We start from the raw sequence: 27,294 nt of genomic DNA, 5'->3' as shown, positions 1-27,294 counted from the left end.
AGGTGTCTAAAGACCTAAGAACACCACATTTTAATTAGTTTATTTACGCCTATATTCACAACATATTCACAACATACTGTTCATGCTAATGTCTCATTGGTTGTAGATATAATCATTTTATAAGGGGTTCCATGAGAGCTAAACATTATTTAAAGGGTTGCTTTGTGTTTAAAACACATCAAGGAAGGCTGATACCTGTATATACAGTGAAGCCCTTAAAGGAAAGGTTCGGGTTGAGATAAAAACTCCCCAGTTCTCAAACCCTAGTCCACTGACGTTTATGTAATAGAGCCTTTCACAGTGTTTAAATCCTCCATTCAGAATTCTTCTCAGTGCTGCCTGTTCCTCGACTTGAATGGGCCATACCCAAATCATTACAATAAGACCTCATTTTGTTTAATGGGAAGTTTCTGTGCAGGTGTGGGCAGCATGGAGAAGGTTTCTAAAGAGAAGATGTTGTTAACAACAAAGGAGGCTGATGCTGGAAGGAAGAACTAAGTGGGTGCTTAGGTTGGGGAGATTTTAGCTTAGATTCGTTTTTGGGGGGAATTTAATGCTGAACTTGTGTTCTACAGAGATCATGCCTACACATTTACCTTTGCAAGCAAACACAATGGAAAACTGTAGATGTTCATATAGAAGTGCTTCTAAATTGTGAGTCCCATGCAAAGATATTAGCTCTGCAATTCAGCTTCCAGGAGTGTTGGATGGTAGTACCTCCTGGTCACCATCAATGCTCCAATTCCCCCAGGCCCTAACATACCACTATGTTTTTGCTGGAAGTAGAAAAACCTTGTATCCACAACACTGAAAACCATAACATAGTAAGCCAAGTGCCATCGGTAATTTCCTGGTTAAAGAAGATACATTTGATTGTAACCTCCTTCAAGAAGCAGGACTGATGGCTCCATGTACTCTCTAAAGCAGTGTCTAAGATGTTGGTGCTGTTTAACTATGGCAAACAAAAGAAGAACCCCTCAACATTCATTTTGAACACTCATATCCTCTGAGTGTCTCTTTAAAGGATAAATATACTTTCACACAAAGAGTGATTATCTCCCCCTACAACCTAAAGCACAGCAACCTCCCCTCTCCAAATGCATACTTAGCTGTATCTTGCAGATTTTTTATATATCCTTTGAGTAACATCTTCTGTACATTAGCTGTTTTAGAGCAGTAGCTTCCTATAGACTTTTACATGGCTATGTCCCATAGCTTTAGAGATAGTCCCCTAGAAGCCTATAGAAATCTACTGCACGGGGTGTCCTCAGCACATTTTTGCTGGAAATGTAAACCAATGCTAAAGGCCTCAGATGAGAAATAAAGGTAAGTATGCAATGGAGGAAAGGGTGAGCGAGGTTGTTTAAGTTGGAGGACAAAAATGATAAGTACCCTTTTTTGAAAGAGAACTTATCGTAGAGGGTTCCGCTTGAAGTCTGTACAAGATACGCTAAACACAATTCAACTTAACAGGAACATAAAATGTGAACTCCTGTGTACTTATGCAACCTGCAGCTCCATGCTGTATAAGCCTGCTTGACTCCACTGCCTCTCTTTAAATTAAAAAATAAATGAATTTTTCTAAAAACATAATGTTACGGCAAAATTCAACTTTGGCTCTTACCATTGTTGTAAAGAAGTAGTGATAATATTCAGTCATCATCCCCATGGAGAGAATCTAAAAACAACCAAAACGATTAAAAAAGTTAGACATTTGTTGAAAGAAATGGAAATTTTCCTACACTTTATGGAAAATGAAAACTTTATTGTCACAATAGTAATAAAAAATTTCAACAAATCCAAAATAATTTATCACGAAACAATGAAATGCACTTGTATTCATCAGTTTCATGCTGACTTTGTGTTAATGTTTAAAGAATCAGAAAACTTAACGACATATCCAATTATCCAAATTGATTCAGATCCATTTAGCTTTTATGTTGCATTAACATTTTTCATTATTCTAAAAAATTCACTACATATGAAATGGAAACATATAAATACAGTAAGGTATAAAAGTGAAATAAGATGATCATTCCTAGTTTGGGTTGGATGGAAGTAAATCCATAAGGATCTCAAAATCATAACATAATGAATCAATACAAAATTAATTTTGTTTAATTTGTTATGTTATGATTCAGAAATTCTGATGGATCCACCTTCATTCAACCCAAAAAGAGTTAATAAGTAATCTTCTGAACTAACACATACCACTACTGGTCGACCGATATGGGTTTTTCTCTGGCCAATGCCGATATTTAGAAATCGTGGCGACCAATGGGTGATATATGATGCCGATTTTTTTGGGCCGACATGTTAGGTCGATTTTTTTTTTTTCCTTTTTTTTTCCCCTTCATCTCATAAAATCTAACAGACACCTTTCACACTGGGCATTTTTCAGCTTTTGGGCTAAAAATAGCTCCTGGAAAGTGCCTGTAAAACGGCTCCCCTGCAGTCTGTGTGAAAGCCCGAGTTCAATGCGCTGGCAGGACGTTAAACAAAGTCCTGCGAGCAGCATCTTTGGAGCGGTGCATACTGCTCCTCCACCACTCCTACCCATTGAAATGAATGGGCACCGCTGCTGAAGCACCTGCAATGCGATTTGGCAGCGGTGCTTCACAGGTGCATTTAACCCCTTCCTCGGCCGCTAGCTGGGTTATAAGTGCCCTGCTAGCAGCTGTAAAACTCCGCTAAAACTAGAAGCGTTTTACCGTCAACACCTGCCAACTCCAGTGTGAAAGAAGCAGCAGAAAATGTCTTACATTTAAACATTTATTAAACAAAACAAACCTCCAATCAGTTCACTTGTATGTATAATTTAAATTTTTTTTTTAAAAACTATATTAAATATAAAATACACAAAAACAGGTAATCAAGACTTTTGGACCATAAAAAATGGGCTAACATTACTGTTTACTGCTAAAAAATATATATATCATTTTTGGGGGTTCTAAGTGATATTCTAGCAGAAAATACAGGATTTTTACTTGTAAGCAACAAGTGTCAGAAAAGATTTAGTCTTTAAATGGTTAAACTGAGAACTCCTACACACAAGTTCAGACCATTCATAAGTATAAACATTGTATCTCTTTGATCTTTTCTTGGCAGACTGCCCAGAGAGGAGAAGTCGCTCATTGGAAGACTTCAGCCAACTTGCATTGACTTCTATTACAGAAGTCATTTAGAAGTCGCGCTGAAGTTATAATGGGCCTTTTTCATCAGCACAATCGGCCGATGCAGATTAATTTAAAAACGGCAAATATACTGATATATCGGTCGACCTCTACATACCACTTTAAAACAAACATAGCCAATCTTCAGAAATAGAATCCGAAATACAAATCAATTTGAAACAATTAATATACTAAAGGAATCCGCATATACAAAACATGTGAATACAGGCATACCCCACTTTTAAGTACAAAATGTGGTTTATTTACTAAAGCTGGAAAGTGCGAAATCAGGCTCACTTCTACATAGAAACCAATGAGCTTCTAACCTCGGCTTGTTCAATTAAGCTTTTGTAATAAAACCTGGAAGCTCATTGGTTTCTATGCAGAAATTAGCCTGATTTTGCACTTTCCAGCTTTAATAAATAAACCCCATTGTGTACTTAAAAGTGGGGTATGCCTGTAAACAAAACAAGTTATGAAAACAAATCATTCTAACTAAACAAATATGATGAAACAAAATTATTAACTTAACAAAACAAATTTTTCTATTGTGCACATTTTTAGTAAATGGTACCCCAATACAGTGCAGTAGACATCAATGCACCGCAGTGCAATATTGTGCATTTTGCTGTGTTGCTATAAAAAAAAGTCTTGTGTATTTTTTTTAGTCTGTTGCTGTTCCCTAATGCACACATTAATATGAGCAATAGCAAAAGAAAATGCTGCTCCAGGTAAGTGATGGAACCAGGTAGTCTGGGGAGTGGACTCTTCTCAGGGGTGCTAGCATTGGCTCGCGGGCCGTGCAATATGTATAAAAGGAATGGATTGCTGCACACTGAAGTAGTGATGAATCTCTTTATTGTAAAATCCATAACAGGAATAAAACCACAGGACAGGCAAACAGATACAGGTAGACGCGTTTCACACAGCGATGCTGCGCCTATTCATTACCAATAAATAAGCGTAGCGTCGCTGTGTGAAACATGTCTACCTGTACCTGTTTGCCTGTCCTGTGGTTTTATACATGTTATGGATTTTACAATAAAGAGATTCATCACTACCTTGGTGTTCAGCCATCCATTCTTTTTAAACACATTAATATGAGTTTTCTTAAGGCAACCCCTTCATTTTGGATGTTCCCTTTAACACAACACATATTACTTCTGCTCTGTGTAGTGCTTTGCAATACTACTCATTGTGAATGGAACCCCAATGTTTTGTACAGCATTTAACTGCTCCACACCACAAAGCACATAATATGCATTGTGTGGTGTGCTGTATTGGTAAAAGGGGGTCGTTAAGGCCTCATTTACACTGCTGCTGGTAAACAGATGTACATCTACACAGGTTTGTTTAATGTCATTTTTAGGCAGTTGCGTTTAAAGGCTTTGAAGGCAAAAAAATGAATTCAGGCGCTGAAGTTTCTGATGTTTCAGATGCCAAACGCTGCTAAACACTGTACCGGCGTTTAACCGCATTTCATTTACAGGCATTTTTCATTTTTGGCTATTTTGAAAAAAATATATAAAAAAAAGCTTCTAAACGCAAAAGCGCCAAAACGTGCCAAAACACTGCTAAACGCGGCATGTAAACGCAGAAAAACTGATGTTTTAGACATGGGTTTTTATCTGTCAAGTTAAATTGTTCAGGAGAGGTTGTAAAAACTCCCTGTGTACATTAAAACACATACATTATTGTACATAGCATCAAGACAACCCATTTATTCATCAATTGAATGGCTTAAAAGTCACACTACACTGAGAAGAAAAAGAATAACACATGGGAATGAATAAAACAAACAAACCTGTGCAATTCAGGTGTAAACTAGCCCTCTTTTCAGATCTCATGAGACCAGCAGTCAGTTATAGTACCCACACTGCAGATTTACAGCTATGCCCCGGAAGAAGTTCATTCATGACGAAACCGGTCGGGCGAGGATACACTGACCAGTAACCGTGATTTTTAATCCTTTTGCTGCAACTTTTCTTATGCACCGTTTGTTTATGTGCATTGTCTTTTACAAAAAGTTCCTTAAGAAGGTGTTGCACTATCGTAAGCCCCTTGTTTGTTTTTTGGGTATTGCTGGGTTGCCATGATGATCTAAATCTATTGTGGGAGGAATGGCTGGAGAGACGTATACTGCCTGCACTACATCTTTATGGACGCCTCACAGCTGATATATCCAAATGTTTTTTTGACCTTCCATAATAGAGGGTCCATCTTGTGGGGTAAGAGCACATCCTGACTTTATGTTGTTGACGTCACATGGTGAAGGATATCGTTGGATAAACCTTGCATTAAGTACTTTAATCCAATATTCTTTGCTGTGTTTTCACACTTGATCTTTTGGACTAATTAGAACATTATTTGGAATTTTTGTTTTGTTTATCAGTGATTATTGAGTGCAACTTTTCCATTTCTTTACAACTATACAGAACAGGTGTGCCTATACACCCTCACATACCAGGAAGATCGCTGCTATTTTCCAGGAGGAATTCAAGGCAAAGATTAATTTTTCAGAATGCTGCTTATGCACAATTAACATTCTCTTAAGCCCCATACACACTATCAGATTTGCTGCTGATTTTTGTCTTCAAATTTACCAAAACCATGTAGTGCAAGGGCCTGCCTGATTGCATACAAATTGAAACTCCTAAGGTTTGACCTCATATTATATGGTTTTGGTAAATCTGAAGGAAGAAATCTGCAGAAAATCTGATAGTGTGTATGGGGCTTAAATGTTCCCTAACATAGTAAATCTTAATTTTTTTGAGTTCAAGCCCCTTTTAACCACTTCTGCCCCAGAAGGACTTGCCCCCCTTAATGACCAGGCCAGTTTTTGCGATACAGCACTGCGTTATTTTAACTGACAAATGGCCTTTTTTTCCCACAAATAGAGCTTTCTTTTGGTTTTGATCACCTCTGCGTTTTTTATGCTATAAACCAAAAAAAGACTGACAATGTTGAAAAAACATTATATTTTTTTATTTTCTGCTATAAAACACACCCAATAAAAGATTTTTAGTAGGACTGTGACATTGCAGCGGGCAGATCGGACACCTAACCAACATTTTTTATGCTTTTTTTGGGGAACCAGTGACATTATTACAGTGATCAGTGCTAATAATATGCACTGACATTGTGCTAATGGCACTGGAAGGGAAGGGGTTAACATCTGGGGCAATCAAGGGGTTAACAGTGTCCCCTCAGTGTGTTTTTAACTGTATGGGGGAATGGGCTGTCTGGGACAACACACAGATCCATCTTCCAGCATAGCAGAATGACAGGATCTCCGTGTGATCCCCTGTCAGAACGGAGACCTGCCTTGTTTACTATGGCAGATCCCCGTTCTGTCACTTCGGGAAACGATTGCAGGCGGCTAGCAGACATCAAGTCCACTGGTTGGCTCGCGCCCGCGCACCCACAAATCGCCGTGTATGAGCCAAAGTACAGCTACGGCAATTCGTGCAGCCGAGCCAGCTGGTCGGAAGTGGTTAAGCTCTAGCCCAGGGATCTTCAAACTACGGCCCTCCAGCTGTTGCAGAACTACACATCCCATGAGGCATTGTAAAACTCTGACATTCATAGACATGACTAGGCATGATGGGAATTGTAGTTCCTGAACGACTGGAGGGCTGTAGTTTGAGGACCCCTGCTCTAGCCTATCTAGTTTGCCTAGGCTGAGATGAGGTAATCAATCTGCAGCAAAAATGAGTAAGCATTTCTCATGCTAGATTTGCTAAATACAGAGCCTTGAAAAAGTATTCATACCCTTTGAAATTTTACAAATTTTGTCATGTTACAAACAAAAACTTAAATGTATTTTATTGGGATTTTATGTGATCGACCAACACAAAGTGGCACATAATTGTGAAGTGGAAAGAAAATTATAAATGGTTTTCAAACTTTTTTTTACAAATAAATATGTGAAAAGCGTGGTGTGCATTTGTATTCAGCCCAACTGAATCAATACTTTGTAGAACCTCCTTTCACTGCAATTACAGCTGCAAGTCTTTTTGTGGATGTCTCTACCAGCTTTGCACATCTAGAGGGTGAAATTTTTGCCCATTCTCCTTAGCTCTGTCAGATTGGATGGAGAGCGTCTGTGAACAGCAATTTTCATGTCTTGCCACAGATTCTCCATTGGATTTAGGTCAGGAGTTTGACTGGGCCATTCTAACACATGAATATGCTTTGATCTAAACCATTTCATTGCAGCTCTGGCTGTATGTTTAGGGTCGTTGTCCTGCTGGATGGTGAACCTCCACTCCAGTCTCAAATCTTTTGCAAACTCTAAACAGGTTTTTAAGCTAACTTCTAGAAAAACAGCAAGGCCACCTCCCTGCTATCTAATATAGAAAAGACACAATTGTAGTCCAGCTGAGGCTGACTATGCTGCTCCTCTACATATACAGTGCAGCAGGGCTCAAAATTTCAAATCCTGAGCTACTAGCCAGGCCTTAAGAGTTACTCGCCACCAGTTGCCCTACCCAACCCCTGCCCTGCTCTGCCCCTAATTCCACCCCTAAACACGCCCTCGTAAATTATCTTGTCAAACAAATTAATAAATTAAATTACAGAAATAAATATTAACAAAAACTTTAACATAAGCAATGTAAACATAAAAGGAAAAATAAGTGCTTTACATCAATAGGGAAACAAAATATTAAGTGTGTAATTGCTCAAACCTTTTTTAAACTTAGAGCGTTTTTTTCATCTTTACAATCACACATTTGAGACTTCCTCTAAGTGAAGTGTGGCATTAAAGGAAAACAAAGCAGGGCTTCCTTTCATACCAAACAATATGGTATAACAGTAGGAAGCCAATTTCAGACAGAGAATTGCTATGGTGTGTGTTGTATAAAATGAGCAAACCCTGTGTAACGTCCACTTTCTGATGAAAAATAGCTCAATGGCTGTGTTTGGATAATAATCCGTAAGTGGTGGTCCATTAACAGCAACCATCAAAAGGTCACCCACTGTACACATCATTACTGCCTTGTTAAGTAAATATTTTAATGCTATATTAAATATAGCATTAATACAATTAAAACCAATGGATGACACTTCCGCTGATTTAGGATGCAGAGACGCTTACAGTGGAGCACCGCACTGGACAGGGGAGCGGGAGCTGGCAAAGTTAACTTTTCCTATAAGCAAACTGGTGATTGGTGGCTAGGCAATCCAAGCCACCAATCACCAGCTTGATAATAGAAAAAGTAAACTTTAGCAGTTCCCGCCCTGCTCCCATCTCATCTACCGACTCCCACTGTGTGCCAGGCCCTGCTAAGAGAATGACAGGGGGTGGAGACTGGGAGGAGAATTGGTTCCTGTTTAACCCCGCTTGCCAGCGGTGCCCGCCCCCTCCGATGCGGCTCTGCCCTTGCCCTCAGCTTATTTCCACTCGCCTAATGCAAGCAGGTTAGTGGAAATTTTTGAGGGCTGCAGTACAGTCTGCATTGCTACAGGGAGTGTGTTACTGCCAGGATCACCGGGTAAATAGTGCTACCACACCAAGGGACTTGTAAGTTGCAATATACTACATTTTTGTTCTTGGGTCTCCAAACTGCATGCTGCAAGCTGTATGTGGCCCCTTGCTTGACTTTATCCAGCCCTCAGGACAATGTTCCTCCCACTGATATGATGTACTATCCCTCCCACTAACAACAATGATGAGGCATATTTTCTTTACTGACACCAACTGTGAGGCACTATTCCTTCTATTAAAACCAAGGATGGGGCATAGTTTCTCCGAATGACAGCAACAATGGGGCACTAATCCTTCCACTGACACAAACGATAAGGCATAGTTTCTGCCAATGACACCAACAATGGAGCACTAATCATTCTACTGACACCAACGAAGGGGCACTATTCCTTCCACTGACACCAATGATGGGGCACTGTTCCTTCCACTAACTCCAATGATGAGGCACTATTCCTCCAACTAATACCAATAATAGGGCATTATTCCTGCTCATACTGACCCAATGTAATCTTTTTACTCTTACTGACCAACAAGCCTGAGACATTGTCCACTCCCCCTTATCTTGGGGCATTATAACTGTATTTTCAGTTATCTGTTTGGTAAATACATGTCTGCATTTTGGTCTCTTGCTATGGTGATCCGGGGCTCAGATGTGGAGGCTCTACCTATATAATCTTTCCATGATTTTTATGGTAAATATTTGGAGCCTTATCGGTTTCCACACCTTCCCTGGTTCACCATCCCAGTACTGCTACTGTCATGTGTCCTCTATTTTAGCATTGTTGGTTTTGTCATCCATTCTATTATGCTTCTCATTGCTACCACTCCGTACTTCTCCACATGTGTTATTTATATTGAATTTAGCTGCTTGCTCTGGATTGCTTCTAGCACCGCAACCATCCCATAGTTAGGGCAGACTTTTGCTCGGGCACTTTTTTGCGCTCCGCCAAGGTCCTCAGTTGCATCATATGGTAGACTGATCACCTCCTTCCTTTCCTCTATCATCCCATTATTTCTTTCTTTCCCCTTCTCTTTTGTTCCTTGCCTCTCATCCAGGGAAGTTGGGTGAGGATATTACCCCACACACCTGTGTAATCTCACACCGGTGAGAGGTCGCCATGGGTCTCCTGAAGGTCACCTGCCTCAATGCGAGTGGTCTCAATACACCGGAGAAGCGATCTCAGCTTTTGGCTGACTTGAGGAAATGAAGCACCCAAGTTGCCTTCCTCCAGGAAAAAAACTTTTGTGGTGATCGGATCCATAAATTGACTAACAAGGCCTTCCCGATGGCCTACCATAGCCCCTCACCCATCTCCAAGTCCAAGGGGGTAAGCATCCTGATGGCCAAATCAATTCCTTGGACCTTCGAGGCGATGTGAATGGATGCCCAGGGCCATTTTAATCTACTAAAGTGGAAGGTGTTTGATATGCAGGTCACCTTTGCTAATGTCTACTTTCCAAATGTAGACCACCTGCAGTTTTTATGGAAGCTCCTTCCTGAGCTTTTAGAATTTGCAGAGGGGCTGCTTGTTTTCAGGGGTGACCTCAACTTTGCTATGGACCCTTTGCTGGGTGTATTGCGTGGCTCATTCCACTTTCCCTATTCACGCCTTAAGTGATTGAAGGCAGATTTGCACTTCCAACACTTGGTGGACCCCTTACATCTGCAAAAATGTGACTATTTGTTCTTTTCACAAGTCCTCCACAACTACTCATGTCTTGACTACCTCTTGATCACACATAAAGACCTCTCCAGAGTGGTTTCTACCTGTATTGACTTCATATCTCTTTCACACCATGCGCCAGTTTATCTGACTCTTCAGTTATGCCCGGTGACTCAGAATCCTCCATCTTGGAGACCGAATGAGGCCTTACTGCAGTCAACGGAGACCCGCTCTGAGTTACTTGCCGTTTTGTGGGAATACTTTTCCATTAATAGAGATTCGGTCGACAATCCGTTGATTATCTGGGAGGCTCATAAGGGGTACACTGATTAAAATAGGAGCACACCTTAAGAGGGAGAGATCCCGTCACACAGACAAACTTTTTGCCAAGATGTGGAACTTGGAACGCTTGCATAAAGCTAACCTTGCATGATCCACCTTTTAGGATCTTGTTAAAGTGCGTGAGGAGCGTATCACAAAACAAAACAAAAACTGGTGTGGGCTCATTGTACAATGTATGAATTCTCCAACAAGCTGGGCACATTGTTAGCATGGGCCCTGTGTGGTCCGCATACTAAAACCTATTTTTCATAGCTTATTGGATCCTCTGGACAGAAGCTAACTACTTCTACTGCAATGGCAGGGGAGTGCAGATCTTTCTATGAGGGTCTTTACAACCTAGGCCACCCTCGCCCCTTGGATCCCTCGGATGTGGGAAAAACCATGCAGTCGTATCTTGCTTCTTCAGGTATACCTTCTTCACTTTCCAGGGCGGTCCAGGAGGAGTTGGAGGAATCCATTACAGCTGAGGATCTGGGGGTGGCCTTGACCCACTCTAAGTCGCAAAAGGCCCCCGGCCCAGATGGCCTTACTCTGGCTCACTATAAAGCCTTCTATGAGACTTTGTCCTCACCCTTGATCTCTGCTCTGAACTCCATCATGGAAGGGAAGTCCTTCCCCATGGACACCCTGAGAGAATACATTTCTCTTATTCGAAAGAGGGGAAGGATCCTCTGTGATGTGGGAATTATTGCCCTATTGTGCTCCTGACGACCGATTTGAAACTATTTGCAAAGGTCTTGGCCAATAGGCTGCTTTCCCCTGTTTCAAGTCTTATCCATAGAGATCAGGCGGGCTTTGTGCCTCTTTGTGAGCCTCGAGACAATACAATTAATCTGATCCATGCGGCTAAGTCCTCAAACTGGCCTCTTCTCTTGCTGTCCATGGATTTAGAGAAAGCTTTCGACTGAGTGAACTGGGCATTTATCAGGGCCACTCTGGAGCATATCGGACTCAGGTCGTCCATGTCCATATTGTCCATATAGTCAAGGTCAATGAGACGAGATCCAACATTTTTACCATCACTAATAGCACACGGCAGGGTTGTCCCTTGTCCCCCCTGATTTACATACTTTCCTGGAACCCCTCTTGTGTACAGTAAGGGCAGACCAGGGCATTTCTGGCTACCAAAAATCCTCGGGGTCGCACAAAGTGGTCGCATTTGCATATGATTTGATCTTTTTTATGACGGATCCGCTCACTTCCCTTCAGAAACGACTTAAGTCCATACAGGATTACGGAATTCTTTTGTTTTCCCGAATCAACTTATCCAAGTCCTCTGTCCTAAACATTATGGTCGGTAGTGACACAGTCCGCTCTCTGTGTTCTTTGTTTACTCTCCACTGGACGAATAACTCTATCCACTATTTGGGAGTAGACATCACTCCCAAACCCTCTGCGCTTTACTCAGACAACTTTGCCCCCTTGCTTCTTTGGCTCAAATCTGACCTGCTCCACTGGCACTCGCTTACCTTAACCTGGTTCGTCCGCTTTAGTGCGTTTAAGATGACCATGCTACCTAAGGTGTATCCGCTACAGATGCTTCCCATTCAACTTCCTCAGGTATTTTTTAAACGGGTGAACTCTATGTTCAAAGGTTTTGTATGGTCCCACTGAAGACCTCGCCTTAAGCTTCAACTACTTCATCTCCCAAAGCCTCGGAGAGGGGTTGGCCTTCCAGATGTATGGGCCTACTACAGAGCAGTACACCTTACCAGGTTTGTGGATTGGGACTGTCATGCTGAGGTGAAATATTGGGTGGCCATGGAACTAGAGAACTTCAATGACATGGCAAAGAGTTGGCCGTGGATAACCTCTCCATTACCGAAGGCTCTTGGTGACCATCCCACCCTCCGTAGCACATTGTTGGTCATTAGGGATGCTTTTTGACACTCTTCATTGTCACCATTACCTTCACCCATGGTACCTATACTAGGTAATCCAGAATTTGAACCAGGCCTCCAGAACCCTCATTTCCAGAGTCGCAGAAGGAGAAAATCCTTCACTTTGCCCATAAATCTTCCATAGCCACTAGAGTACAAGAGACTTGTTACAAGATCTTGACTCGTTGGTACAGGGTACCCACTACTTTGCACTGCTTTTTTCCCCAGGTCCCTAGTACATGTGGGAGATGTGGCAATGCCGAGGGAACAATGCTACATATTTTCTGGAATTGTCTCGAACTCAGGCCTTTCTGGCAGGAGGTGATCTGTACTGTCAAGCTCCTGACTAACATTTAGTTGGAGGTGAACCCTGCAGCATGCTTGTTACATCTATCAAATCAACCTATTAAGAAATATAAGGCTTCTCTTACGATTTAGCTACTGAATGTGGCTAAGGCATGCATCCCTTGAGAACTCGCCATCGAAGTCCCTGTGGTTTTCCAAAGTCAATGAACTCAGGGATATGGAGGACCTCACAGCTACATTGAACAGCCGGGAGGAAAACTTTTGTGACACCTGGAGACCTTGGCAGCACTTTGTATACACTGAAGCTTATCTTCAGGAGGTCTCACAGCTTGGCTGATCTCTGGACATGGTCTGGACTTCCTGGGTGAGAGTCTCCCTATTTCCATCTGTCTATATAGCTATTGTTCTGCATCTGTACTTTTTTCTTCACCCTCCCTTTGTATACCTGGCTCAGCCATGAGCACGCTATTTTTTCAGATATTTGAATATCCTTTTAGGCATTTTCTGTATCTCACTGTTCTATGTCTGGGCCCGGACGGCCATTGGGATGCCCGGCTTCCCGATATATTGCTATGTTTTATATAGTTGCACAGTTCTAAGTGTACGAGTATTTGTTCTGGGTCTTCCATGCTGCCACCGCCTCATATGCCTTATAATCTCTGTACATTGATGATCAGGTTAATGTTGGTATTATTATATGTACTCATATATACTATCTCTTACCTAGCCTGTTGGCTTATGGGTCTAAATGGTGTGACCCTCTTGGTTGTCATTTGATAAGTAGTGCATTTCCCACTTTTGTTTACCTTACTGTAAACCGAAACTTTTTTAAAATAAAGAATTTACAAAAAAAAAAAAAAAAAAGAGTTGGGAGAACATTTTGGGCCGAACATTGGCTGTTTGCCGGTTTGGGGAACACCCAATTTAGCAGGGTGTTCAGCAGGTGTTCACCCCACCGAATGCCCTGCAATGCACTGCATGCAGCACAGTGCATTCTGCGCCCTGATTGAGCAAATCTTTGCCCAATCAGGGTGCAGTAAAAAGCTGATTAAGGAGCGGAGCTGGGAAGCAGTGTTCTGCAACAGTCATCAGCTGTCAATGGGGTTACCCACTAACAGCTAAATAAAAATGTACCAGTCCGTGACGTCACCAGGTAGCTCTGCCCTTACCGATATAAGAACTGTCAATTGGTGGAGCTTGCAGTCAGCCTTCATGGACAGCGGGAGCATTTATATATTTTTAGCAGGTGCAGCAGGCGGCGTGACTGATGATAGATTTACATCAGGGGCCACTGTATTTGTCACTGGCCTGGTGTGGTGCAGGAGGGGATGGACTGTTGCTCGTCCCCCCCCCCCCATCTTGACCTGCCAGGCTGCTTGCTCGGGTAAAGGTCTGGTATGGATTTGGGGGAGGGGGGGGACCGTTTTCTTGAATTGTTTTCAATATCTGGCAACCGCAAGCCAATTTAAATGTGATATATATTTTTCTTTTTAGAAATTGCATTTTTGCTGCAGCATGTTCTATGCATGCTACAGATGTGCCACTTTAAAGGCAGACTAAGGGGACCCCCAATACACTATACATAAAGGAATTTTTAATTTTTATTGTTGCACTTTAAGCATCAATAAAATCGTTGCTCCTGAAAAAATGTTTTTTGCATTGATACATGTACCCCAGGGCAGTACCCGGGCCCCCGTACCCCTTTTATGGCCAATTACTTTTATGCCCAATTACATGTATATAAGATTATATTTAGATTTTTCCTGTCAATGGAGTTCGCTGTTTGGGTTAGAACTTTTTCCCTGTTTGTGAGTTCTGCTGCGAACCGAACAGGGGGTGTTCAGCCCATCTCTAACTGTCAATACCTCTCTTCCCTTTTCTTGGAGAAGACAGTAGGATTTAAACCTTTCGCATGAGGATTTTTCAATGAATTTGAAAATCAAATTAGATGTGGTCAATACTACCCCTCTCTATTTTACCATGGGGGGTGCTTATCAGCCCAATCCTTAGCTTAATGTCACTCTGTGTGGATTTACCCTATAGTTTTTGCTGCAACATACATTTAACTATGTATATATATTTTTTTAAATGGACAATCTAACACCCATTATATAATCAGCCTCTGTTTAGCAGTAGGCTGAACTCCTGACGCCAAGCCAAAAGACAGTCCATGAAATAATTCTTTAACAAGAGAATTACAGAGGAAATCTATTCAGCTTTGTAAATTCAATCAGTGGTTTTGTTCTGTTAATTAAAGCCACAGCGATGGTAAGTTGCCGCCTGTCATAATAATTCCATAAAGGGAAGGGATTCGCTTTGAAATCAGTGAGAGGGAAGAATACACATCCAATTCAATCTCCTCATTTGATAAAAGAAGTTCTGTGAGCTGGCTTCAATGCTTAAAAAAAAAAAAGATACAAGCCAATGAAAGCTAAAAATAAGAAATGCTTTGCCTCTGTTTATTCGTTGGAAGTGATTATTGCTTTAAAAGGCTCACGGTGAAAAGAAAAGGAAATACCACCTTCCATTGCCTGCAGGAACAGACATTAAGGGTGACATTGGGCTTTTGTTCCCATCGCTGCTAATTTGTTCTTTAATTAATTTACTTGAAACTTCTCACAAGATGAAGAAAAATGTCAGAATTTAAAACACGAAGTGTATCTTGAAAAGTAAAATTGAATTGTAGAGAATATCTTCTAGAGCATTTATACAAGTTGATCTCTGTGAATATGGGCGCTCCCCATTTTTCTCTCCATTGCCATAACTAATCATTGGGTTTAAAAAGGTAAAAAAGATACTTAAGAGCTACTTTTACCTAGCTAAACCGATGGATGTGCCGATCCCATGTCTTCTTTCTACTGAACTGCAAAGGAGGAAAATCCCTCTTCGGGTGTCACTGCCAGGGTAGCATGAAGATTTTCCATAGGCTGCCCAATGGCCAGGACCCCTTTCTGAAGGCTGCATGTCACCACAAGACTACAGTATTGGATAACTGGCCTAAACTCATACACCTAAACTCATACACCTGATGCCATATTTCAGATTTAAATAAACAAATAGCTTTCTTTTCTGTGTGATCATGCAATAAAAATAAAAAATAAACACTTTGCAGTTGGAAACAAGCTTGTCTGTGTTTTGATGACATATCTAATCCATGCTATACGTATACATATTGCATCTTTAATAACTTATTGCCCATCTCCGGGAAAAAAAAGTGTTCCCATGCAGTGAAGCTGTGCCTGCACCGCACAGGTCAACTGCTTGTTTTGTTTAGAGGTGAGGATAATGCTTATATGCACCCAATCCTTCGTTCCACCAAAAACTCTCCTTCATGATCCAGTGGTAGACTAAAACCCACCGGAACATCGGGTTGCTAAACCGATCTTGCGCTTGAAGGATCGGAGGATTAGGTAAGAAAAAGTCCTTTCTCCTCTTCCCTAGTTAAAAAAAAGCAGTAAAATACCAAACCTTCTACATTAATTGATGGCTATGTGCTGCAGTTTAGCATAAAAAGGACACAAACATGGACACATAAACACCTACACTTGTGTGTTACCATGCATGCTGCATGCGCAAGAACAGTCTACATTCAGCCAGAATCTGATCGTGAAGGAAACATGTAGGCTGTTGTAATGTTTTTTTCTTTTGTCATCTGTATCTCACTGGGGGGATATTCCTTAACTGCTAGATGCCAACTCAGCCCTTTAAGGGGATCTGAAAAATGGGAGGTTGAGTTCTTGATCATGTGACCACTGTGATTGGCTGGAAGACCCAGGTCCTTTCACTGCTCATGTGCCAGCCTGTATCCTCCTCAATTTCCTGCAACCACGCCCTAGAGTCCACTTTTTTCCACTACTATGATTCCCTATGATAAACCCTTCATTGGGTGAAACATGTTGAGGGTGGCTTTAGATGGGTGTAAGCTGTGTACTGTCATTGCAATAAACCTTAGCTGGAGTTGAATGTCTTCAGTGTGCAGCCCATTATTTTCATGGTGAATTGCTGTGATTGGCTGTTGTAGGGGTCACATGGTCAGGTGCCCTGTCCACCAGTACCATAAATTTTGACTGGGAACTGTCAATGTGCTAACAGCACACAGTGAGCACGTTCCCAGCACAGTGGAGCAAGCTAAAACATTTATGTATAAAGTCAGCGTTAAGGTCCACCTGCCGTGCTGATACATATGTGCATTATGCCAGAAGTAAGAGGTTAAGGGAGTAAGATGATATATCTCCAAAGTGAGGAGAGTCCTCTTCTAGACAGGCTTTACCATTAAGAAGACGTCCCTTCTTTTCTTTTTCTAGTAACTACCCAAAAGTTTGGATTTTCTCTCACTCCCAGTCCGACAGTGGTCACAGGGATAATTATAGAGGGTGAATCTACGCAGTGGGCACAGAGAAAGCTAAAATTATCTCGGGTTTCTCCCTCCAGGCTTTTACGCCGCTCTCCTCCTCCCAAATTTCTTTGGTTCCAACATAACTGGACAGATGACTCTTGGGCCCATGGGTCTTGGGTCAATGGCCTCACTTCTCTATTCTTTCCCTACTTTATCTTCTTCTTTCCTTCCTTTAACCTTTCTGTTTTCTCTACCGTTATCCTAATGGTTAACGATTATAGTTCTCCACAGCTTTACTAAAATGTTAGCATGGTTGCACTGTATTGTATTATCTTCACGTTCATACTACAAATGCTTTTTTGGGGCCTACCCTTCCTACCTTGTACCCTTTATAGTTGATGGATGGATCTTAATGTTTCTGTACTTTTGTGACTTACAGCATAATGGATATGTATGGATAACGTACTTTTTTTGTACTTTTGCACTATTTGTGACTTTTTATGTTCTATTAACTTCTTTAATATAAAAAAATTAAAGAACAAAAATGATCTCAAGGGAGTTCCAACCAGTCACCCTCTCACTCTCACTCTTTCCAAAAGAGTTTGTTTCACAGCAGAACTCACCAACAGGCAAAAAAGAAAAAGAAAAGTTTTGGTTTCAGATAAACTTTAAGATTAAGAGAAAAAAAGAGCACAAGCACAAGACCTGACATGATTGCAAAATGAGAGAAATTGTACGCGTGGATAACTTCAAATGTGATTAAAGACTTTCACGCCAAAAGGACACAGAGGTCTCCATGCTCCTGCTGCTGCTGAAAAATAACTTTTACAAAGTGATTACCACAATAGAAGTGAGTGTTACTCTGGTGCCAAGACACCAATTACATCATAAAAGTATTGCTGTCTTTTGGGGCAGAACTCATAAAGCTTGTAGGTGAGAAAATGACCCAACTAAGTGCAAGACCTAAATCATTCAGGGGAATGAAAAAAAAAGTATTCTTTTAGCTACTGTATATCCAACTTCAACTATGTATTGCTTCAGCCGTTATTCCATTATTAAAGAGAACAGCTGATCTCATTTTACCCCAGGGAAATATGTAAATAGTTACTGAGCTCTATTCCACATCTAAGCTATGGCTTACTACTGGCCACCAAGTGTGTTGGGCTTTAGTGGCCAAGAGGAAGGTGCAGGGATGGGAGGGTGTGGGCCATTACTCAATCGTGGAAGCTGTTAATTTATGTTTGATATTTGCATACCTAATGTTATGTATGTTATGTTAAAGCAAACTAAAACTGCTAAAATAACAACTTAAAGCTCTGTAAACCGACTAGTTGGGATGGATGAATAATAAACAACCAAAATGCTACGATACTTACCTTCCCTGGAGAACATGCTGTTCCAGTGAAGCTCACATAATCAAATGTTTGGTATGATGCTGTCTAGGGAAGGATTAGAGGGCACGTTGGCCTATTATCCTCCTAGGCAGAGTTAATGTGCCCCAAAGCCTGGACTTTTGGTTAAAGCTGAATTATGGCCATTTAAAAAAAAAAAATAGTGCCCCCATACTAAGCAATTGATAGATGTTTTTTTAAATATAATTTATGTAACACCCAGAAATGCTCACCTCATGACAGCTAGTGTCCCATTCATGTGATCTCCAGCAGTGGAATGTGGGCAGGTACCTCTAGCAGTGTCCAGGTCCCATCCTGATGACATTTACCAACTATAAGAAGCGTACGAAATTACAACAGAAGGAGGTGAAATAGGTCATACAGTAGCCCCTGGAAGGCAACATGTACTTTGCCCATGCAGGGCAAAGCAAAAGGGTTACTTCAATGCAATGCTGGGATAGGGTCTTCTGGTAAACAAGGCAAAGATGTCAAATTGCACCCCATTTCACCCAAACTGAAAAGGATGGAGTTTGAATATCATCAACTGCAGTGTGTGGTCCAGTGCAGGGTACAGAAAAGACAGGTGGTCCAAAATGTGACACCTTTTAACCCCAGGATATCCAAACAGCATGGGATCAGGTGCTGTGACATTGGTTAACCACTGTAATTTAGTCATAACCAGCATGTTAGAACTGAGCAAGATTTCAATTAATACTATCGTAACCAAAATTAGTTTTTTTCATCTGAAAAAAAAAGATTTATAACCCATAGATAGTACAGTTTTTTTATTTGTCCTTATACAAAAATGGAGAAACTGAAATGATCAAATCTCAAAAGAAAGGGTTTGAAGGAGTTATTGAATGAATCAGGACTGGGTTGTCTTAATGAAAGTCCTGCAGCCTACGCTAGAAATCATGGCTAGATATGGATGCTGGTGATAATAAGCAAGGGAGCCAGGAGGGTTGGTATGTGCCTAGGAGCAGCTTCTTATCAGAGATAGGGGCGCTCTGGTTGTGCTTGTTGCTGCTAAGGCTGCCAGTACCATAACTGTGCCAATTTTGGGAAACAGTCCAACCCCAATTCAGCTGGAAAATGTATGAATGAAAGATAGTGAGGGAACCTAGTGCAAGTGTCTCCTCGTCACTCCAGAAATATGGGCATGGGGTATGAGCTATAAAGAAAGAAAAAAAGTGCAGCGCTTATACTATAAATTATTAATAAATATTAAAGTGACTACTCAAATTAGAGTGCAGATATACTACAAAAATAAGGTGACAATCAAATGTATAAAGTACAGTGATAAATATATACACCGCAAAATCTGTGAAAATATGCATGAAAATTTTTTAAAGAATCAACATATATAAAGTTCATCTGTAGAAAAAGTATCCATATATCAATAAAAAAATCAACATAAATAAAGTTCATCTGAAAATAATGTGTCCAAATATGTGAAAAAATCAATCAACAAAAACGTGTGCGTACAAAAAACACAATGTAACTTGATCGTTTAACTCATTCAATTTGACCACGTAGAAACCGTCATCTCTAATCACCAATTAGAAAATGGAGGGTTACTAGATCCCCAGCGACCCGCTTGTTAGGGGAGGTCAGAAAAGGCAAATCAGATCACAGATCCCACTAAGGATGTCAAGGTGCCAGAGGTTATCCCAATCTTACAGGTGTCTCCTACTCCTTGGACTTGGATGGTCACTTGCAGCAGATTTCCAAAGTGAATCATCAAAAAACAAAAATGCTCCAAATCGTGTGATACAATTTCAACAGGAGATTTATTGAAGCTTTGTGCTCAAAACTGTTAAAAAAGACTCCATTGAGTCACAAAAGACAAGTAAACATGCTTAAAAACAGCAGACTGCTAGCAGAGAAAAAAACAACTGCTCGATGAGAGTTTAAAATACGATCGCACATGCACAAGGAGTGTGAGCGAGGCTAGTCGACGATCGTTTCGTCAAAAGTCTGACGTGATCAGGGGGCTGAGGTGGTGGTAAATCACATGTCCAAGGAGGCTGAAGGATCAGTCACAGAGCACCACATGACCACACACACATATGCAGTGGGGAACTGGTTGTGATTCCTCAGGAAGCCACAGATGGCTTCCATACCCAAGATGGCAGCATTGGGGACCTGCAGTGGTAAGAAGACCTGGATGTGGGAAGACTCCAGCCACTGGGAACTAGGGATGCACCGATACCGATACCCCTCTACCTACTCTTTCTAGGTGATAGGTATCGGTAATTGGTATTAGCGAGTACTTAAAACAAAATATCGGTACTCGTACTAGGTGTTAAAAAAAATGCTATCGATGCATCCCTACTGGTAACTACCTGATTTTTAAGAATGTAGGTTTTAAGTATTTATCCCCCCAAAAAAACGTAAGTTCCTCTTTTAGCCAGTTCCCGACCGGCGCACGCCTATGTACGTCAGAAGAATGGCACAGGCACAGGCATATTGGCGTACAGGTACGTCCATTTCTATATGCTGCCCTGCTATCACGTGCGCACCGCTGGTGGCGTGCTCGCGTACCAGTTGGAACCCCCGTGAGTCCGGTCATGGGTCCCGCGGACTTGATCGCACAATAAAAATCGCTGATCGCCGCCATTACTAGTAAAAAAAATTATTAATAAAAATGCCATAAAACTATCCCCTATTTTGTAAACGCTATAACTTTTGCGCAAACCAATTAATAATCGCTTATTGCTAATTTTTTTTACCAAAAATAGGTAGAAGAATATGTATCGGCCTAAACTGAGGGAAAAATTAGAGTTACGCTTACCGGTAACGTCTTTTCCAGTAGTCTTTCAGGACAGCCACTATGAGAGATAGACTCCTCCTCTTCCTCTGGAAACACTGCGCCAGCCCATAAATTCTTACTTCCCCTGCCGGACCTCAGTTTATATCGAGAATACCTCCGGCCAGCTGGGGAGACACAAGAACACATTAATAACATATTTATCAAATACCATTATCTTGCTGCGCTCTGGTCTTTTGTAAGACTCCCCCCAATTTTCGGGTGGGAACTAGGGCTGTCCTGAAAGACTACTGGAAAAGACGTTACCGGTAAGCGTAACTCTAATTTTCCCTAATCGTCTTTCAGGACAGCCACTATGAGAGGATAAGCGAGCACTTACCAGTTAGGGTGGGACTACAGCTTGCAAGACCTTTCGCCCAAAGGTCTGCTCACCTGACACCAGATCCACTCTGTAGTGTTTTACAAAAGTGGAATAGCTGGACCATGTTGCTGCTCTGCAAATCTGCTCTGGCGTTGCTCCCGCTCTTTCTGCCTGGGAGGCTGCCATAGCTCTAGTGGAGTGTGCTTTAATACCCACTGGGATTTCTTTCCCTGCAACTAAATAAGCCTGCTCGATGGCTACTCTGAGCCACCTAGCAATAGTGCGCCGGGACGCCTTACAACCTTTCCTGGCCCCGGAAAACAAAACAAATAAGGAATCTGACCTTCTAAATGACTTGGTCAGTTCCAGATAGTGTAGGATACATCTCCTAACATCCAAATAATGGAATTTTAGTTCCTTCTCACCGGAGGGATTGGGACAAAAAGAGGGCAAAACAATTTCCTGGCTTCTATGAAAGCTGGATGCCACTTTCGGCAAAAAGGCTGGATCGGTCTTCAAAACTATCCGATCCGGAAAAATAACGCAAAAGGGAGCCCTGACTGATAAGGCCTCCATCTCACTGACCCTCCTGGCAGTTGTCACTGCTACCAGAAACACTGTCTTCAGAGTAAGCTCTCTCAGAAGACACTCCCTTAAAGGCTCAAAGGGGGGTCCAGTTAAGCTCTGCAAAACTAAAGATAAATCCCATCTGGGAAAGGACAGACCCTGGACCGGTCTCTGTCTGGACAGGGCTCTAAAGAACCTGACTACCCATGGGTTGGCAGCCAAATGATCCTCTAAATAAACACTGAGGGCTGATACTTGACCCCTAAGGGTACTAATGGATAAGCCCTTATCTGCCCCACATTGTAAAAATTCCAACACTGCGGAGGAGTTCTCTGCGCACCATTTGTTGAAACGCAACCAGACCTTTTCATAGATCTGGCGAGTTTCCTTTTTCCTACTGTCCAGGAGGGTAGAAACTAGTCTCTGTGAAAATCCCTTAGATTTTAATAAACCCTCCTCAGTAGCCAGGCCGCTAACTTCCACTGGCATACCTGTGGGCATAGGACTGGCCCCTGAGAGAGGAGATCCTCCCGAGGGGGCAAGAGCAGGGGAGGTTCTACCGCCAATTGCTTTAGCACTGAGAACCATGCTCTCTTTGGCCAATGTGGAGCCACCAGAATCAGAGATGTGCTTTCCATCTGAAACTTTCTCAGAACTGCTGGCAACAACACTGGAGGTGGGAAGGCATAGCAAGTTCTGAAATGCCAATTCTGGCTCAAAGCGTCCACCCCTAGAGCTCCCTCTCCCCTTTTTAGGGAGAAAAAACAGTGGGTTTTTGCATTGTTTTTGGACGCGAACAGGTCCACCTCTGGAGACCCCCATCTCTTTACTATGAGATTGAAGACCTCCTGGTTGAGAACCCAATCGCCCTCCCTCAGCCTCTTTCGGCTGAGAAAATCTGCTACTACGTTTTCCTCTCCCCTCAGGAAAACGGCTGAGAGCGAAAGGGTGTAGGTTTCGGCCCAGGACAGAATCTCTGTCGCTAAAGACAACAGGGCTCCGCTTCTGGTGCCACCCTGTTTGTTCACATAGGCCACTACGGAAGAGTTGTCCGACCGCACCTGAATGTGGTGACCCCGGAGCTCTTCTTTGAAGAATCTGAGGGCTAGTCCCACTGCCCTTAGTTCTTTCCAATTGGACGATCGAGTCAACTCGCCGTCCTCCCAAGTGCCCTGGGCTAGAAGGGAACCCAAATGTGCCCCCCAACCTTTTCCACTTCAACCGGGATGAGCCACAGACGACCTTGCGACAGATTTGTCACTTTCCTCCACCACCAGAGGGATCTCTTTACCTGGTGGGGAATATGTACTAGGGTGTCTAGGGCCTCCTGACTGTGGTCCCACACCCCTAGGATGAAGGTCTGTAGGGGACGAAAGTGTAACCCTGCCCACTGCACTGCTGGAAGGGTGGATGTAAGAAGACCCAGTACTGACATCAGAACCCTTATGGAAACCAGCTGGTTGCTCTGAAGGGAGGCCACCGCACTGTCCAGTTTTCGTACCTTTTCTCTTGGCAGAAAAACTCTCAACAGTGTTGAGTCCAACAGGAAACCTAGATAGGAGATCTGTTGTGAGGGGATCAGGCTGGACTTTTCCAAGTTCAGAAGCCACCCCAGGTCTGTAAGGACCCTTTTGGTTAGATCCAGATCCTTGACCAACTGTGTTGGGGATGCTGCAAACAGAAGCAGGTCGTCCAGGTAGGCAATTATACATACCCCCTGGAGCCGAAGAAAGGCCATGGCTTCTGCCAGGACTTTGGTAAAAATGCGGGGTGCAGAGGATAGCCCGAATGGCAGGGCCTGAAACTGAAAGTGTACTGTTTCTCCGCCCAGATCTATGGCAAGGCGTAGAAACCTCTGCGAGGCCTCCGCTATAGGGATGTGTAAATACGCGTCCCTTAAGTCCAGAGATACCATGAAGCAGTTGTGGGGGAGAAGCGCTTTTACTGAAAAGATCGATTCCATGCGGAACCTTTTGTATGTCACAGAAGCGTTCAGGGGCTTTAAGTTCAGGATCAACCTGAACTTCCCTGAGGGTTTTTTCACTATGAAGATGTGAGAATAAAACCCCCTTCCCTCTTCTGCTTTTGGGACCCTGAGAATAACATCCTGATTCTCCAATTCCCTCAGAGCTTCTAGCAAGGCCTCGGCCTTTACCATGCACCTGGGAAGATGCGTGACAAGGGGCCTTTGAGGGGGTGGTCTTAGGAATTCCAAGAGGTACCCCCTTCTTATTACCCCTAAAATAAATTGATTGGGGGATATTGTCTCCCACTGTGGAAGAAAGGCCCCCAGTCTTCCTCCCACTGTAGCTGGAAAGTCACTGGGTTTTACGGGGCTGGATAGGAGGGCGAAAAATCGCCCCTCCTCTGCCCCTGCCTTTTTGGGGCCAGGTTTTCTTTTTCCCCTCTGGTTTAGAGGTTTCCCTACGCCCCTGCGGGCGAAACCCCTTTTTTGTTGGTACGGGGGTTTTCCGTTTGAGAGGAAAGGACTTTTTCCTGTCCGCTGTCCGGTCTAGAACCGTCTCTAGCCCTGGGCCAAACAGGAGGTCCCCCGTCAGGGGTATCCCACATAGCTTTATCTTGGAGGCATTATCCCCTGGCCATGTTTTTAACCAGAGGGCCCTTCTGGCCGAATTGGCTAGAGCCGCCGTTCTGCCCGACATGCGGACGGACTCAGCAGAGGCATCAGTTATGTAAGTGATCCCTCGCAGCATAGTAGGGAAGGATGACAGAATGGTTTCCTTATCTGTGCCTGCCTCAATATGTTGTTGGATCTGTGAGAGCCAGTGCTCTAAATTGCGAGCCACAACTGTAACTGCCATTTCAGGCTTTAAATTGCCGATAGCCGAGTCCCACGTCTTTTTAAGCAGGGAGTCAATCCTTTTGTCCATGACATCTGCCAAGGCCCCCATGTCTTCAAACGCCAAATCTGTGTGTCTGGAGACCTGGGAGAACGCGGCATCCAATTTGGGACTTTTATTCCAAAGGCATGCCGGGTCCTCTGAAAATGGGAACCTTCTTTTGAGGGATCTAGATAAAAAGGGTTTTCTCTCCGGATCCTGCCACTCTTTTTTAACTGTTTCCATTAAAACTTCGTGTACTGGAAACACCCTTCTTTTTGGCTCCCCTAAACCTGAATACATTTGGTCATGCAGGGTTAGGGGCTTTTTATCCGTCTGGATACCGAGGGTTGCATAAATTGCCTTTAAGAGGTCCTCTACCTCATCAAGGGATAACTTATATCTGGAGGCTTTCCTGGACCCGTCCTGGTCCTCCCCCTCGGAACCCTCCTGGGAATCGGAAGAGGAACTGTCTGGAAGTTCCCTACCTGTCCCTGAAGGGCCTGCAACCTCTGTCCCCCCTGTACTAGCAGGTTGGACTGGAGCAGAACTCTGTGCTAGAGGTGGGGTTGTATCCTGGGGAGATGGACCCGTGGGAAGCTGACATTTTTCAAAAAGGGACCTAAAAGAAGAGAAGGTGGACGAGAGCTCCTTGACTGAAGCTGCTAGTCCTGACTCCTGTTCAGATTCCCTTTCCCTAACGAGGAAGTCAATACAGCCTTTGCACAATACTTTGGTCCAAGATTCCCCTAAAATGTCCCTACAGGAGGCACACTTCTTTTTAGAGCTATGCGTAGACCTAGTTTTTTCCATAGCTTTCTAAAAAAAAAGGAAAAAAGAAAAAAACAGAAAAAGACAAAGTCAATCAAAAGCTCGGGATACAACCCTGGGAGTGCACTAGACCCTTTTTTTTAAAACGAAGGGATCTGAGCCTCCCCTCCCCCCTGGCCACCCAGGGGGTCTGCCCCCCCCACCCATGATAGAACCATACATTGGGGTGGGGGGATCCTAGATAGAGAGAACCCCTCCCCAGGGCGCTCTTACCTTAGGAATGCTGGAGATAGAGTCTGTCGTTTGAGCCTCAGCTTCCGACATGACTGCAGGTGGCTGCTTACTACAGAGTTCCACGTTGCCTGTGCACGTTCTGAACTCATCTCCAGCTTGTGCCCGGCCCTCCTATCAGCTCCACGACCCGGAACCGGAAGTCGATCGTATTTCGAGGTCAAGCCTTCGTTTCCGCCGGATACGACGTCGCCTGTCGTTCGGCCCGCTCGGTTCAAAGAAAAAAAGGGGCGGACTGTACCCATGTACAGGGAAATCTTCCGAACGGCTTGCCAGCTGCGTCCCTGTAGACGCGATAGGAGTCCCCCACGACCTGAAGCCGCGCTCGACTCGGAAGGGGTGGCAGTACCTGGTGAGGTAAGTAAACCGTTCGACCCGTCCGACACGCGGACGTTGGTTTCGAACGGTTTGAACCCAGCTTTCTCCAAACGAAGCCCCTGCTTCTTTCAACCGGGTTCTTTTAACGAAAAAACGGCCACAGCCTCCCCAGCTGATCGGCCTGGTTCCTTGCACAGTGTCTCCCCGCCGGAGGAAACACTAATAACTGAGGTCCGGCAGGGGAAGTAAGAATTTATGGGCTGGCGCAGTGTTTCCAGAGGAAGAGGAGGAGTCTATCTCTCATAGTGGCTGTCCTGAAAGACGATTAGGGAAAAACATGTTTTTTTATATATTTCTGGGGGATATTTATTATAACAAAAAGTAAAAAAGAATGCGTTTTTTTTCAACATTGTCGCTCTATTTTTGTTTATAGCGCAAAAAATAAAAACCGCAGGGGTGATCAAATACCACCAAAAGAAAGCTCTATTTGTGGGAAAAAAAGGGATGTCAATTTTGTTTGGGAGCCACGTCGCACGACCGTGCAATTGTCAGTTAAAGCGACACAGTCCCGAATCGCAAAAAGTGGTCTGGTCTTAAAGCGGTAGTAAACCCGCTAATGTTTTTTTTTTTTTTACCACCTGCAAAGCAAAAGGCATAATGAGCTAGTATGGACCGCATACTAGCTCATTATGAAATACTTACCTTAGAACGAGGCCCCGACATCTGGCCCGATCCACGCCGAGGGAGCTGACATGCTCCCTTGGCGTTTCTTCCGGGTAACGCGGCTCCGGCGCAG

General features: G+C 43.1%; 1 protein-coding gene across 6 annotated transcripts in view; it reads right to left on the bottom strand.

Annotated features, from left to right (window-relative positions):
• GRIK1 (glutamate ionotropic receptor kainate type subunit 1) overlaps positions 1–27,294 on the bottom strand; it is a 626,279-nt gene that overhangs the window by 259,589 nt on the left and 339,396 nt on the right. For all 6 annotated transcript variants that reach the window (XM_077480009.1, XM_077480011.1, XM_077480010.1 and 3 more), the window contains exon 5: positions 1,625–1,678. In XM_077480009.1, coding sequence (XP_077336135.1) covers positions 1,625–1,678 — 54 coding nt within the window. The remainder of the gene's footprint in view (positions 1–1,624; positions 1,679–27,294) is intronic.

This window comes from Lithobates pipiens, unplaced genomic scaffold (genome assembly GCF_037356315.1).
Source record: "Lithobates pipiens isolate NorthernLeopardFrog02 unplaced genomic scaffold, aLitPip1_a1.2 Scaffold_16, whole genome shotgun sequence".
Lineage (NCBI taxonomy): Eukaryota > Metazoa > Chordata > Amphibia > Anura > Ranidae > Lithobates > Lithobates pipiens.
The sequence above is the reverse complement of the archived record's forward strand: the minus strand, read 5'-3'. Positions and strand labels throughout refer to the sequence as shown.